The sequence below is a fragment of the Haliaeetus leucocephalus genome, unplaced genomic scaffold, assembly GCF_000737465.1.
Source record: "Haliaeetus leucocephalus isolate CR32 unplaced genomic scaffold, Haliaeetus_leucocephalus-4.0 Scaffold339, whole genome shotgun sequence".
In the NCBI taxonomy this organism is placed as follows: domain Eukaryota; kingdom Metazoa; phylum Chordata; class Aves; order Accipitriformes; family Accipitridae; genus Haliaeetus; species Haliaeetus leucocephalus.
In genome coordinates, this window is record NW_010972775.1 from 2,481,018 (window position 1) to 2,493,624 (window position 12,607).

The window sequence follows — 12,607 nt, forward strand, 5'->3', positions numbered from 1 at the left end:
CCCCCTCCGCAGCTAATGAGGCTGCGTACAGCCCAGCCCGTCTTTCTGCCTTCCCTCCTGCCATTATCCTGCCTGCCCAGGAAAGCTGCCTGCAGCCTGGTTATCTCTCACAGGGCCTCACCCAGGACAGGAGCGGGCTGGCCAGCTCTTAGGGCTGCTGCCCTCAGCCCTCCAGCCCTGTGCAAGTCCTACCCCGTGCTCCCCAGCACGGCCCTAAATGCAGCCCTGAGCCCCCCAAAGTGCTGGGGGGCTGCAGCAAGTCCGTGCTTGCTTTTGGGGACCACAGGGTGCGCAAAGCCTTCAAGTCCCTCTCTCCTGCCCCTGACCAACTCCACCACAAGACCCAAGAGGACCGATCACTGGTGGTATATTTGTATGTCGATACAAATAAAACCAAAACAAAACCCAAAAAGTAACAACAAAAATGTTTCTCTGAACAAGAGCAAAATAGGAACATTTACAAATACTTCTGGCTCTGGCTTGGATCAAGTTAATGTTAAATACAAAAAAAACAAAACAAAACAAAAAAAACAACCAAAAAACCCCCACCCCCCCCAAGATTATAAAAAAATAAGAATATACACATTCAAAGAGCTTATTACAGTATAAAGTTACTGAGGCCCAGGCGCTGCCAGTCCCGGCTCCCCGGGTGGCACGGAGGGGCAGGGGGCCAGAGCAGCCATCCCCGGCGGGCACTGCTGCCCCACAGGTTGGCTTGCCGCTTCTCGAGGGTTTTAGCTTTTTTTTTTTTTTGCTCACCGTTTTTTCAGCCCATGACTCACCACAGGGCTGGGCCCGCGGGTTCCCGCTGCCGGCTTGGGAAAGCCGGGCAACCCGGAAAGCCGGTCGGTCCCCGTGCGTCCCCATCACCTCGTACCTAGTGACTCCCGCAGCTGTGCCCCAAGGGGGGGGACGCCTGTGAGCTCCTCACCCCCCGGCCAACCCGCCTGCCGTGGCCAAAATCCTCCAGATCCCCCTCCCAGGAGCAGAGCTGCCCTCTCCGAGCAGGAGATGAGGATGGGGAAAATGAGACAAGCAAAGCTGGGGGGATGCCGCCGAGCATCCATCCCCATGCCTCCCGCAGGATGGGCATGGGAGCGGGTACCGGGTCCCAAGGCTACCTGTGAGGAGCAGGGGGGGCAGGAAAGGGAAAAAAGCAGCAGGGGGGGAAGACAAGACAGAGCCAGGACCAAACTCACCGCTCCACGGATCACAGCGGTGAGACGGCAGGACAGCGGGGACCCACAGGAGCTCCTAAAAACGGGTGCTTGTATATATGTCTCTATATAATAGCCGGGGTTGGGCACAGCAAGGATATATTATATACACACATACATACAGACACACAGACTTAGTGGCAGGTAAGACTGACGTAGGTGCCTCTTCCTAAGCCCCAGGGCAGGGGCAGGACTGGAAATACATTTCCTAGGGCTTTGCAAAACCCCTCTCTAGATAACATTTTTAGATGGTCCCAACAAAAAAAACCAAAAACCCCCCAAAAAACAAAAACAACTCGAAGAGAAGAAAAACCACCTCCCCAAACAACCAACCCCCCCAACAGAAATACCACGGAGAGGAGCAAGAGCCTCTTCCCGCGCCGTCCTCCACCCCCCAGCGAGCGGCAGCCACCATTTGGTTTGAATAAGGCACAGTTCGATAGCAGTGCTAATAGTCGAGGACGGGCAGCTGCCTGCCTGCCTGCCTGCCACCGTGTTCCGGCACCACTGTCCCGACAGCTCTGCCGAGTCCCGACGGGCGCGGAGGCGGCTCTGGCAACCCCGGGAGGATGGGAAGAGGTGTGTGGGGGGGTTGTCTGTGGGGAGGCAGCGGGTCTCAGTGTCCCGGCGAGCTCTTCTCCTGGCCGGCCCGGTTGTGGTTGGCGAGCAGCAGGCCCTCGTGCTGGGCGTGCTCGAGGACGGCAGTGTAACAGAAATAATACTGCTCGGGGGTCTGGATGCTGAAGGCGCGCTGGGTCCGCATGCGCAGCACCGTCTGGTAGATGTTCAGCGTGCCCACGTCCTGCAGCTGGGACAGGCAGATGTCCAGAGCGCAGAAGGTACCTGGGGACAACAACGGGGACAGCGTCAGCCGCTGAATAGCCATCGCTGCCCCTTGCAAGAACCGGAGCGGGGCAGTGGTGGTCCTTGGCCCCCCACCAACCTCCCACATGCGACCACAGGCGTCGGGAGAAGCGGGGCAGAGACTTCTCCCAGGTCCAATGGCTGCAGAAGGTCCTGGGGACACGCGTCCTGGGTCAACTAACTTGCAAACACGCCGTCGGTCCCCGGGATGGAAACGTCCCTGGGAGGTTGGACATGCCCCACCACCACCAAGACCTCCAGCCCAGCAGTGGGGTTACCCCATTACCTGTCCTGCCGATGCCAGCGCTGCAGTGCACCACGATCGGCGGTCCCCCAGGGTGACCCTTGAAGCGAGGTCCCAGGGCGCTGACTGCCACCCTCTGCTGCTGCTTCACGGCCCCCAAAAAGTCGATGAGGGTGGCCGCAGAGGAGGGGACGCCGTAGTCCGGCCAGCTCAGGTACTGGAAGTGAGACACCAGCCGCCGCTCCCTGGTCTGGGAGAAAACAGGGGGGTTAGACCCTCTCCCTTTCTCTGCCCCTGGCCAGAGAGGACCTCCAGCACCCCTGTGCCATCCCCGTGGCTGCAGCCACGCACCTCTGAGCTGTGGATCTCCAGGATGGTTTTCTTGTAATGGTTGAGGTTCTCCACGCCCAGGTTGGTGATGGTCAGGGCCCCGAAGCACACCTGGAAATCCTTCTCCAGGGGCCAATACTGGCCGCACTTTCTCCTGCCTCCCTCCTCCAGCCTGAGAACAGGAGAAGGACAAGCTGGTGATGTCCTCCTCGCCCTGCTAGGGACATGTCCCATGCCACCCGGCCTTGGTCCCTTGAGGATCCCACAGGGACCAAACAGTCCATCCCTGATATGATGTCCCCACCCTGAGGGGCTCCAGCTGGGACCACAGCTGCCAGGTCACTGCAGAGAGCACAGCGCTGCTCCTCCAACAGCAAAAACGCTTATTTTGCAAAGAAAAACAGGGCTGTGCGCCGACCACGAGCACTCACCGGGTTGTCATCACAATCACCAGGACGTTTTGCTCCCACACCATGCGCCAGAAGTCACCATAGGTGTTTTCCAGAGGCCCTGCGGGGACAGCCCATACGTCAGCCCAAAACCTGATGGATTTGAGCAAGCCCCTTCACCCAGCAGCCTCCGCCAGCCCCCCTCACCCTCCCCGGGGGACCACAGCCCCTTCCCGCAGGGACCGACCCTGGCGTGGATCCACCAGCCCTGCCTGGAGCTGCCACGGATTGCCCCCCCTGCCCCAGCACCGAATCCCTGTGGCTCAGCACCAATCCCCCCGCTCTGCTCCCTGCTGCTCCATCCCTGGGCAGATGGGGCAAAACCAGGGGCCACGTTAGGGGCAGGAGGAGGGGGCTGCCATCGCCGCTGCTAGCAGGGGTCTGCTCAGCCCAGGACCTGTTTTGTGGGAGGCGGCTGAAGGAGGATGGACCCACTTGCTCTCTCCCAGGAGAAACCGCTCACGGGATGTCCCCCACCATGGCAAGTGGCCGATGCTGGGCAGGGAGGTGAAGCCCACACATGCATCAGGAGCAAAAGAGCCCCTTGGTGGCTCAGGCCATACCCTGAGTCCCGATGTAAGCGTTCCTCTGCTTGTAGCCGTCCATGAAGCTTGCGTTGATGTAGTCGGTCAGCTGGGGGGGAGAAAAATACACACAGCATGAGCCCCTCCAGAGCCCCGTGGCTGGGACAGCTGCGTCAGCTTCACGTGGGACCCCTGAGTTTCTATCCCAGGCTGGCTTACCTCCGGGCGGCTGTACGGCTTTGCCAGCTTGACGCGGGTTTGGTCCAAGCAGGGCACATCCCCGTACCGGTTCTTATCCTGGTTGTAGGGTGCCCTGGGAGGCAGGGGAGAGGGAAGCAGGGATGTCTTCCAGGCAGGGAAGGAAAAGGCAGCATCCCTCCCTCTGCGCAAGCCTCCGGTGCCCGTAGCCTGGGCTCTGCTGCCATCACCTGGCCAAAGCTTCGGGAAGCGGAGTCCCGGCCAGGTCCTGTCCCCACTGTCCCCTCTCCGGCAGCTCCCTTGTACCCCCGGGGCCTACCGGAGCTGCAAAGGAGCTGGGGGTCTCCATGGCTAACCCAAAGCACTGCACCCCAAAGAGGCGGCTGGGTTGCCACCAAGCAGCAGAAGCGGGGCAGGGGGGACCCGGCTTTTCTGGCACGAGAGAGGGACCCCCACGCTCGCCCGCACTCGGCTCCTTCTCCCCGACTCACAAAGAGCAGACAAAGGTGCCGGCTGGGCTCCTCCGCCGAATATCTTCGTACTCTTCATAGATGCCCCGCTTCTGCTTGTGGCTGACGTGATCCAGCAGCTCCTGCAGGGTGACGGACTTGGGCCCGGGGACATGGACGGAGCCGTTATCTTTGGGGGCCACCAGTGGCACCAGGATGAGCTCGTCCAGGGGGTCGGGATGCCCATTCTGCTGGGGCAGGAACCGGCAGTTCCAGCTTAGAGGATCCAGTTTGAGGGACCCCCCGAGGTACTCGGGGAGGCATTCCCGGGGCAGGTGCTCCTTCAGCTCCGACATCTTCACCATCTGCACCTGCAGGAGGAAGACGAGGGGCAGGGGTGACTCCAAGGATGGAGAGGGTTCACTGGGGACAGGGACAGGGATGCCAACCGTCTGGCACAATCCTGATGGAGCCCAGGGATTTCCCCCAACAGCATGGGGGTCTTCCCCCTTCCTCCCCGGCACCAGGAGGGCACCCAAGGGAACACCAGCAGTGGGGCAGAGGCTGGCCCCACCACATACCCAGGGTGGGAATCCACCCTGACACCCAGCTCCAAATTTGCAAGTGGCTCCGAGCCCCTACCAAAAGCAGAGGGGCAAAGTCCAGCCCAGGGAGACGTCAGGCTGGAAACGGGCTCTGCCAGCAGCACCACTGACGCTGAGGATACCAGTTTAGGTATTTTTGGCTTTGCCAAATAGGGCCTGAGCCCAGGTTTTTAAGCTTCCCTTTTCTCCTGCGTGCTCAGAAGAGGTGTCCTTTCCCTTTAATCATTTACCACTGCCTCTACTTGCAGCTGCTGGCAGCCTCACCACAGAAGAAGAAATCGAAGGCGATTTCAAAAGGGGTTCAAGATATTTGCTGAAAATACCAAAACAGGTTGACGACCCCTATGAAACAGGCTGAGAAAGCCTCCGTTTCCCACGGATTTGGGCTCAGCAGCTTCCAGGGGATGGGGCTGAGGGGCACAAGCTGCCTACACCATCCTGTCCCAAGGGGAAAACAGCCTCTGCCCTCCCCACCGAGGGTGCCGTGCTGGGGGGGGGGCCCGCACTCACTCACCCGCTCCCGCAGCTTCTCCTTCAGCAGCAGGCTGATGATGGAGTAGGGCACACGAAACCACATGGGCGCTCCCACGATGAAAACCTTCTTGAGCCGAGCCGGGAAGGCACCCTGTGGACAGGAGGGGGTCAGATCCACGCCGCCAGGGAGGAACTGGCCCCTCTCCACGCTCTGCCGGGGGGGTGACACCTCCCAGCAGAGGTGACAACCAGCAAAGGCACCCCGAGATGGCAATGACGCACCCAAAGCATGCCTCGCACACAGCCGGCGGCGCTGCTTATTTTTATGCTCCGATATGGAAACAAATGATTTCCTTGGAACTGAGTAGGCAGAGGGTTTGGCTCCATGGGAGAGGTGAAGCCTGAGAGCCGGGATTTGCGCGGACAACACACCCCAGCCAATATTTACTGTTATTTCTTTTTTCCGGAGAAGGGAGGAGGCACGAAATGCCAAGCACGATTAAAAAATAATTTGCATCTGTTTTCCCAAAAGCGCTGCCAGCAGCTGCGAGAGGAATCCGGCACGGGGACAGCTGATCCCTTCCCACCCGTGGGTCCAGCCTGGCAGGCTCCCAATGCCTTCCTGGGGTCCTACGGGGCTGGAGCCAGTGCTCCTCAGCTGCGATGTGGTCAGCATTGGTCTGGTGTGAAAATTTACGCCAAAACCACAGACTTCACATACTCAGTGAGCAAGTGGCCATCCCTGGACTCCAGGTCACCCCTGGCTGTTACCTTCAGCAGGTTGAGGATCTTCTTGCTGAGGTCCAGCTCGAAGTTGGTGTACTGTGAGCCTGCCATGTCATAGATGAACACCAGTCCGTTCCTCTGGGTTTCGAAGCTGAGAGAGGGGACAGAGCAATGTCAACCCTGCAATATCCAACTGCTCAGTTCCTGCATGAGCAGATCTCCCCCATGCTAACCTCATCTTCAGCTCGCTGACCCCCAAAAATCCCCTTCTGTGCTTCCAGAAGGACTCATGGACCCAAAGCTCGCTTCTGCATTTCCCAGCTGCTTCACCACCTCTTTCTACAACTCTTATTTAAGCCCGGCTCATGTCTGAAGCGTGTCGCAGCTGCATTGCCCGTGACGGGCAAGTTGAAAAACAGAAAGAGCCCAGCAGGATAAATGGGACATCCTGGCTTTATATTTGTGGCAGGACTCACGTTACATCTCGCTGGCGGCTGGGCTGCCTCCTCCCTGGCTGAAGCCTGCAGGAATCAGTCTGCTAAACTGAAACCTGGACGTGGGCAGGGAAAGGCTGTGAAGAGCCTGGTTCAGGGCTCGGGGGATTTCATTCCCCTGCTGAACGCCTCCATGGGGATGACTGGCTTGAATTCAAACCAAGGGAAGACAGGGAATTTCAAGCCACAGGGAGCTGTGACCCCTTCTCTCCCCTAACTAGAGATGGGACACCTGGAGGCATGCAGACACTCAGCCACAATTCCACCTTCATGAATTCACATTCACTGGCGAGGCAGCACATCTGTTCCCCACGAAGCCTTTTGGAGGGATTTTATCAAAACCTCAGTGAACAGCAGCATCTCCCTTCGCCCCTGGGAGGGAAGGGGCTCCCTGGGGACCTGCCGCCATAAGACACAGTACCCCAGCTCACCTCTCCACTGCTCGGTCCAGCAGGTAGAAGAGCGCCTGGAGCACGACGTGCTGCACACTCTTGCTGGGGTGGTGCAGTTTGGCCGTGAAGAGGGCGATGGAGGCTCCCGAGGGGTCCCGCACGCTCTGGCAATGAAAGAGGGTCAGGCTCCCGTGGCACCCGAGGACGCCCGCGTGGAGCAGAGCCGGGATGAGCTGCCCGGTTGGGGTAACTCAGGGCAGGGGGATACCCCCACCTACCAGAATGGTGAACTTGCCACTGAGCAGCTCCGAGCGCAGCGGCTCCTCGTGCGGCTTCAGCTTCACGATGCCCTCCTTCAGCCGCGTTTCCTGCAGGCAGAGAGGCCGGCGTGACGGCCAGCACGGGCACCCCAGCCCTCCACCCACCATCGTGTCCTCATGGGGCACTCAGCCCTCCAAGGGAAGCCCCAGCGGGGAAACCTCTGCTCCATGGCCCCATTTTCCAGCAGAGGATTGCAACTGGCTGCAGCACCACAACCCCCAGCACAGGGAGGAGCAGCTTTACAAAACCAGGATGGGAAAGGTATATATATATGCACATATATCCTTTATATATGGGGAGATGCTCTGCAGGCATCACGCACCAGCCGGGAGGGCACCCTGCGAGCATGCACGCTGCTCTCAGTGGAGGGGAGGGGACTGGGGTCGGCGAGATCTCCATGGTGACTCGCCTTGGCTGAAAAAGGATTTTCCAGCCGGATAAAACTCCTAAGGGAGTGGGAAAAAGAAAAAAAAGCAGGGGGAGGGTCGTCCCTGGGCCCAGAGATCTCTTGCAGAGCAGGAAGCCCACAGCTGGGGGGGGACCAGGCCCTGCTCTCTTACCCGGTAGGAGTGAAAGAGCTCGATGGCCCGCAGGACGTCGAACTTGCGGGCCATGAGGAACTTGACGGCCACGTTCCAGGAGAGCGGGGACACATTGTACTGGCCCGTCCACTTGTTGATCTCCTCCAGGAACTGCTTGGTCGCCTGTGGGAGAGACGAGGGGTGTGCAGTGAGATGGGGTGGGAGGAAGAGGAAGAAACTCCTGAGGAGCATCCCTGGTCACGGTCCTCAGTGCGTGGGGAGGGGCCGAGCACGGCTCGGCAAACCCAGCAGCTCCTTGGGGCGAAGCGGGGAGCTCTACAGCACGTACTGGGAAAGGGGGTAAAAGCAGTGGGGATGGAGACGGAGGGAACGCCAGTGTGGGGAAGGGAGCAAGTGGTAGGAGTGCTGGCATTGGAAAAACGGCCTTGGGGCTGAGGGAGACTTGTGGAAGGGAAAGGGGGAGCAAAAGGAGGATTTTACAGGTGGCAAACTCCCCTTCAGACAGAACGGCCTTGGCACAGCAGGAACCCATCAGCTGGCAGTGGCCTCCCAGGGCTGCAGCTCCGCCATGGAGCAGCGAACCCGGCCATGTGAACACAAGTACTGGCACCAAGGACTGACGCTTTGATGTGCTACAGGACACGGACCAGCTCACCCAGTAAGGCCAGTTTCACACGGCCGCAGAAGACCAGACAAGAAGGGTTCAGTCCAGGAGGGTCCCAGGATGCTCCCACTGCTCCCCACAACCCGTGGTTCCAAAACACACCAGGGGCATCCCGCACGAGCAGCCCCTCCTCCCAAAGCACCAGCACCGCAGGCACCCGAAACCGTGAGAAACCAAGAAAGAAACTTTTCCAACCCTAGCGCTGACGGAGCAGTTGCAAAACCCAACCTGCAACCTCCCAGCATGCTTAAAGCCCTGAAGGTGAGCAAAACAACCCCAAAATGTATTATTTTTACTAGCTGTGTTTGCAAGGTGGGCTTGGGGTTTCTTAACGCCCATGCTAACGGAAGCAGCTTTGCTTTCTGCTGCGTATTGACCCCCTGTCCCTTAGAGGAGCCCCAAGGGAGACAGGGCAGCACAGCCTAGCCTTCCACCACGTACAGCTCAAAGGATGCGGGCAGGATGGAGGGAGTCCCCGAAACGCCCTGCTCCCACCCAGGCACACCCCAAAACAGAGGAGTTTCCATCCTGGCAAGAGCGGAGGATGGCGATGACAGCGCAAGGAGGAGGAGGAGAGACAGTGAGCACCGAAGGCTGGCTCCCGGAGCAGGGAGTGCAGGCAGGCGGCGGTGTTGGATGTCAGGCAGCGGCATGGGGTTACTGGGAGCTATTCAGCCAGAAAAGCTTGCCGGCGTTAATGACTTCCGACGGGAGGAAGCGAAGGGCTGGGGTTTATCGGCAGCGTGAGGCTCGACGGGGGCAGTGAGCCCCTCTCATGGGATGAGCTGAAGTAGCCTGGCTTGTCCAAGGGGTCTCTCCGCAGCCCGCCTGGCATCGTGGCAAGCATTCTTGGAAGGGGTACCGGCTCGCACGGCTGCTGGAAGCCACTAAGGGCCAGCCCAGACCCCCAGCACATCGCAACCAGAAGCTCCTTAACTCGGTATCGGAGTCCCACAGAGCGGCTGGGCAAGCACCAGCCAGGAGGGAACTTGTGGAATTGGGCTGGATCTGCTGCCAACAGCGCTGGGAGGAATCTGAAAGCGGATTTCAATAGCCCAGCTCCGAGCTCTCACAAAAATCCCCTTTAAGCATTGCAAGCCCTCCCGGCACGGCAGCGTGCCACGGTCAACAGGCTGTGGCTTGGCAGCCGGATCGGTCCTCCCATCTCTGCAACTGTTGGGGGCAAGGGACTGGAGGGGAGCGGGAAAAGTGGGGAGCAAAGGAGACATGGTGTTATACACCCCCCTGCCTCGCATTCCCACCTCCCAGCCAGCAGCTGGCGGCAGCTTTCCCTGGGAGCCGTACTTACAAGATGCCTTTATCCCCACGGCTTCATCTCCAACAGGCTCCGCTTTGCCAAAACAAAAGCAACTCTTTCATGGCCCAAATTTCTAATGATTTCTGCTCTATTGAAGAGGGATGGGAAAATAAACGGGGCAATACAGAAACCATCTTCAGCCTTAACACAACAACCACATCCACACATACGTATATAGAAATGTATCCTATCTGTAAGCTAAGATGGGGAACCTCACCGGCTGTACCCCCACTTTGCCAGGGAGTCCCCTAGGGCCCCCAGCTGCCCAAAAGCTAGGGCTGGGTGGAGATGCAAACCCAAAATATCAGCAGAGGTGCTCCTTCCCCAGCATGTGCCGGATGGCATGGGGATGGGGACGAGCACCAGGCACACTCCCACTGCCCTCAAATGGAGACCAGAGCCGACACTGCAGCTTGAGATGGTGAAAGATGCCCCGAGATGATGGGAGGGATGCCTCGAGGGGCACGGTGGCAGCGGGGAGAGGATGCAACACGTGGTTCAGGTCTCCTCCCTCAACATCTAACCCTTCATGTGTCATGCAATCCCACTTCCAGCATCCATCACGAGGGATGCCGGGTTTTTTTGCAAGGGGGAAGACCCACGAGAACAAGCGCTGGCTTTGCAGGGCAGCTCAGCCACGAATTCTAGCTTTCCCCTGCTTTCTCCGGGAGCAAAACAAAATCCCAAACTTACCAGTGCTGACACTCAACAGCAGGTGAGCCAGGAGTTACCGAGCTGAGCATCAATACCAGCCGTAGCTCTGCCCCCCTTACACGCCACACCGGGTCTCATCATCGTTTCCAGCCCTGATCCTACACGGATTTATACAGGTGTTGAGCCGAGCACAGCAGGGATCACTCCTCGTGCTGCAAACGAAGCCCATGACCCAGAGCTGCAGCAAGCAGCCCCATTTCTGCAAGCGATGGCAGCGCTGTGAGCAAAATTGTCCGCAGCCGGGTGTTTTGAACAATGCTGGTCTTTGGAGCGCTGGCGTCATCAAAGTCCCTGCTTCGCTGCGCCAGGGCAGGGTGGTGACAAAGCCACCACCACAGGAACACGGGGGCTCTTCAAGCCCTCCTCCCCCGGGCTGCGCAGGCAGCAAACCCACCCTCCTTCTTCAGCCCGGGGTGGGAAATAAGTCCTGTGAAAATCACAGCTGGGCTGAAAACCCCCAAGGAAAATCAGTTTAGCTCCTCTGGTCCCTCTGGGATAGACTAGGGGGGGAACTGCAGAGATCCTACGGAGCAGGAGATGTCCCAAGGCTGGCAGGGACAGGAGAGGAGTGAATTCCCCCCCAGCTTGCTGTCAGTAACAGCGGAGAGCAGAAAGAGCGGAGGAAATCCTGATGGTCCCGAGGAGGACGAAGGGGTGGCAGGAAGGGAATGTCCCAGCCCCAACCAGCACTTACCCGTGAAAACAGAGAAACCGCCACTATTTTGACTTCCAAGCCATTGAGGGCAGCACCAAGGGCAACCTTCCCCCACCCTAGTCTGATGATCCAAACCTGGAGCCATTATTGCAAATATCCCTTCACCTTCTCCATCCAATATTGCCGCACAAGCCAAATGTCTTGGATCCCTCTCCTGGGAAGCCTCCCTGCCCGAGCAGGGTCTTCTAAAACCCCATTTGCCAGAAGCTTTGCCCCTTCCATGACACATATCACGGGCACCTGTGGGGACACGGGGCACGAATGCCCCCCACTCCTTGAGATTTTATTACCCTGGAGACAGCAGTACCGCTCCCAGGAGCGGCGCTGATGAGAAGGAGGTGTGATGGAGGAGAAAGCCCGAGAGAGCTGCATTTCCTGAGCACCAGCGTGGGCTGCTGGACAGACTCTTCCAGCTCCGGGCGAGCACTCCCTGCGGGGACACGGGGGTTTGGAGAACCCGAAGGTCTGCGTACCACCCCTCCTAATCCTCTCTGTATAAAGGAAGGATGTTGCAGAAATGAAAACCGACCAACCAAACAGAAAACTGATCATCTGGTCCCTTTCGCCTTCTCCTTGCAGCCCCCCGAGGCCAGCGAGTTGGCCGACGCGACGCAGCACCCTCGGCCAGCCCGAGCATCGCCGTGGGACAGAGGGGAGCCTGGCTTCGAGGCAGCCCCTGGCAGCGCGCCCAGCATCCCTGTCCGGCGGGAAGCCCGGCGGAGGCGGCTCAAGGCACGGATGCAGAACCGGGTGGGCATCCCCGAGGACGAGGACGAAGGAAAGGAGAACCAGAGATCGCTCTTGCCATCCAACGCGCCCCAGCTGGCTTATCGGCCCCGTTCCCTGAGCCCAGCAACATCCTCCCGCAGTGACGCAAGGCCGGCGGAGGAAGCCGGGACGTCACGGGAGGCCTGGGGCGTGGGAAGCGCGTGCACACGCATCCCCACGCCAGCTTGCCCACGGTTTGGGGGGGGGGGGGCCGTAAGGACAGGCCACCGGTACCCGGGGACACACACACAGAGACCAGTTTGGGGGTGCGTGACACCAACGCCACGCTGCAGCACCCCAGCTCGCCCTGACACCCAAGGCACAGGCCTTACAAAGGCCTTTGGGGTGCGCACTGTGCGGAGATGGGGAGATGGGGGGGGGGGGGGGCGGTTGCAGATAGGGCTTTCCTTGGGGAGAACCGCCGCGCTGGGAAAAAAAACAGCCCTGCAACCCGGGAGAGCCAAGAAATGGGGTCCGGCCCGGCCCGGCCCGGCCCGGGGAGCGGCGGAGCCCGGCCGCAGGGAAGGGGAGCCCGGCGGGATCCTACCTGCTCCTCCTCGGCGCTGAGCTCCGCGGCCATGCTGCGCGGCGCGGCCCCC

The 12,607-nt window shown here is 59.6% G+C and overlaps 1 protein-coding gene across 3 annotated transcripts; it reads right to left on the reverse strand.

Moving 5' to 3' along the window:
• Window positions 1–267: 267 nt before the first annotated feature.
• PTPN9 (protein tyrosine phosphatase, non-receptor type 9) lies at window positions 268–12,601 on the reverse strand. Of its 3 annotated transcripts, none has more exons than XM_010571640.1 (13): window positions 12,556–12,601; window positions 7,848–7,991; window positions 7,245–7,334; window positions 7,006–7,130; window positions 6,126–6,231; window positions 5,395–5,505; window positions 4,318–4,646; window positions 3,848–3,941; window positions 3,668–3,737; window positions 3,087–3,165; window positions 2,677–2,827; window positions 2,368–2,575; window positions 268–2,060 (listed from the first exon to the last, which is right to left on the reverse strand). In XM_010571640.1, the coding sequence occupies exons 1-13, from the start codon at window positions 12,586–12,588 to the stop codon at window positions 1,834–1,836; spliced, it is 1,767 nt and encodes a 588-aa protein (XP_010569942.1). In that variant the 5' UTR covers window positions 12,589–12,601; the 3' UTR covers window positions 268–1,833. The 3 variants fall into 3 exon arrangements, with proteins under 3 accessions (XP_010569942.1, XP_010569943.1, XP_010569941.1); XM_010571641.1 differs by lacking the exon at window positions 12,556–12,601 and adding an exon at window positions 10,505–12,386; XM_010571639.1 differs by lacking the exon at window positions 12,556–12,601 and having other exon boundaries at window positions 7,848–12,386.
• Window positions 12,602–12,607: the final 6 nt, after the last annotated feature.

Coding starts and splice junctions, on each gene's coding strand:
- PTPN9 (XM_010571639.1), bottom strand. CDS start 8,060: ATGCTCCTCAGGAGTTTCTTCCTCTTCCTCCCACCCCATCTCACTGCA. Junction 7,131..7,244: donor GTGGCAAGTTCACCATTCTG/GTAGGTGGGGGT, acceptor TTTCATTGCCAG/AGCGTGCGGGACCCCTCGGG. Junction 3,738..3,847: donor AGCCGTACAGCCGCCCGGAG/GTAAGCCAGCCT, acceptor TCTCCCCCCCAG/CTGACCGACTACATCAACGC.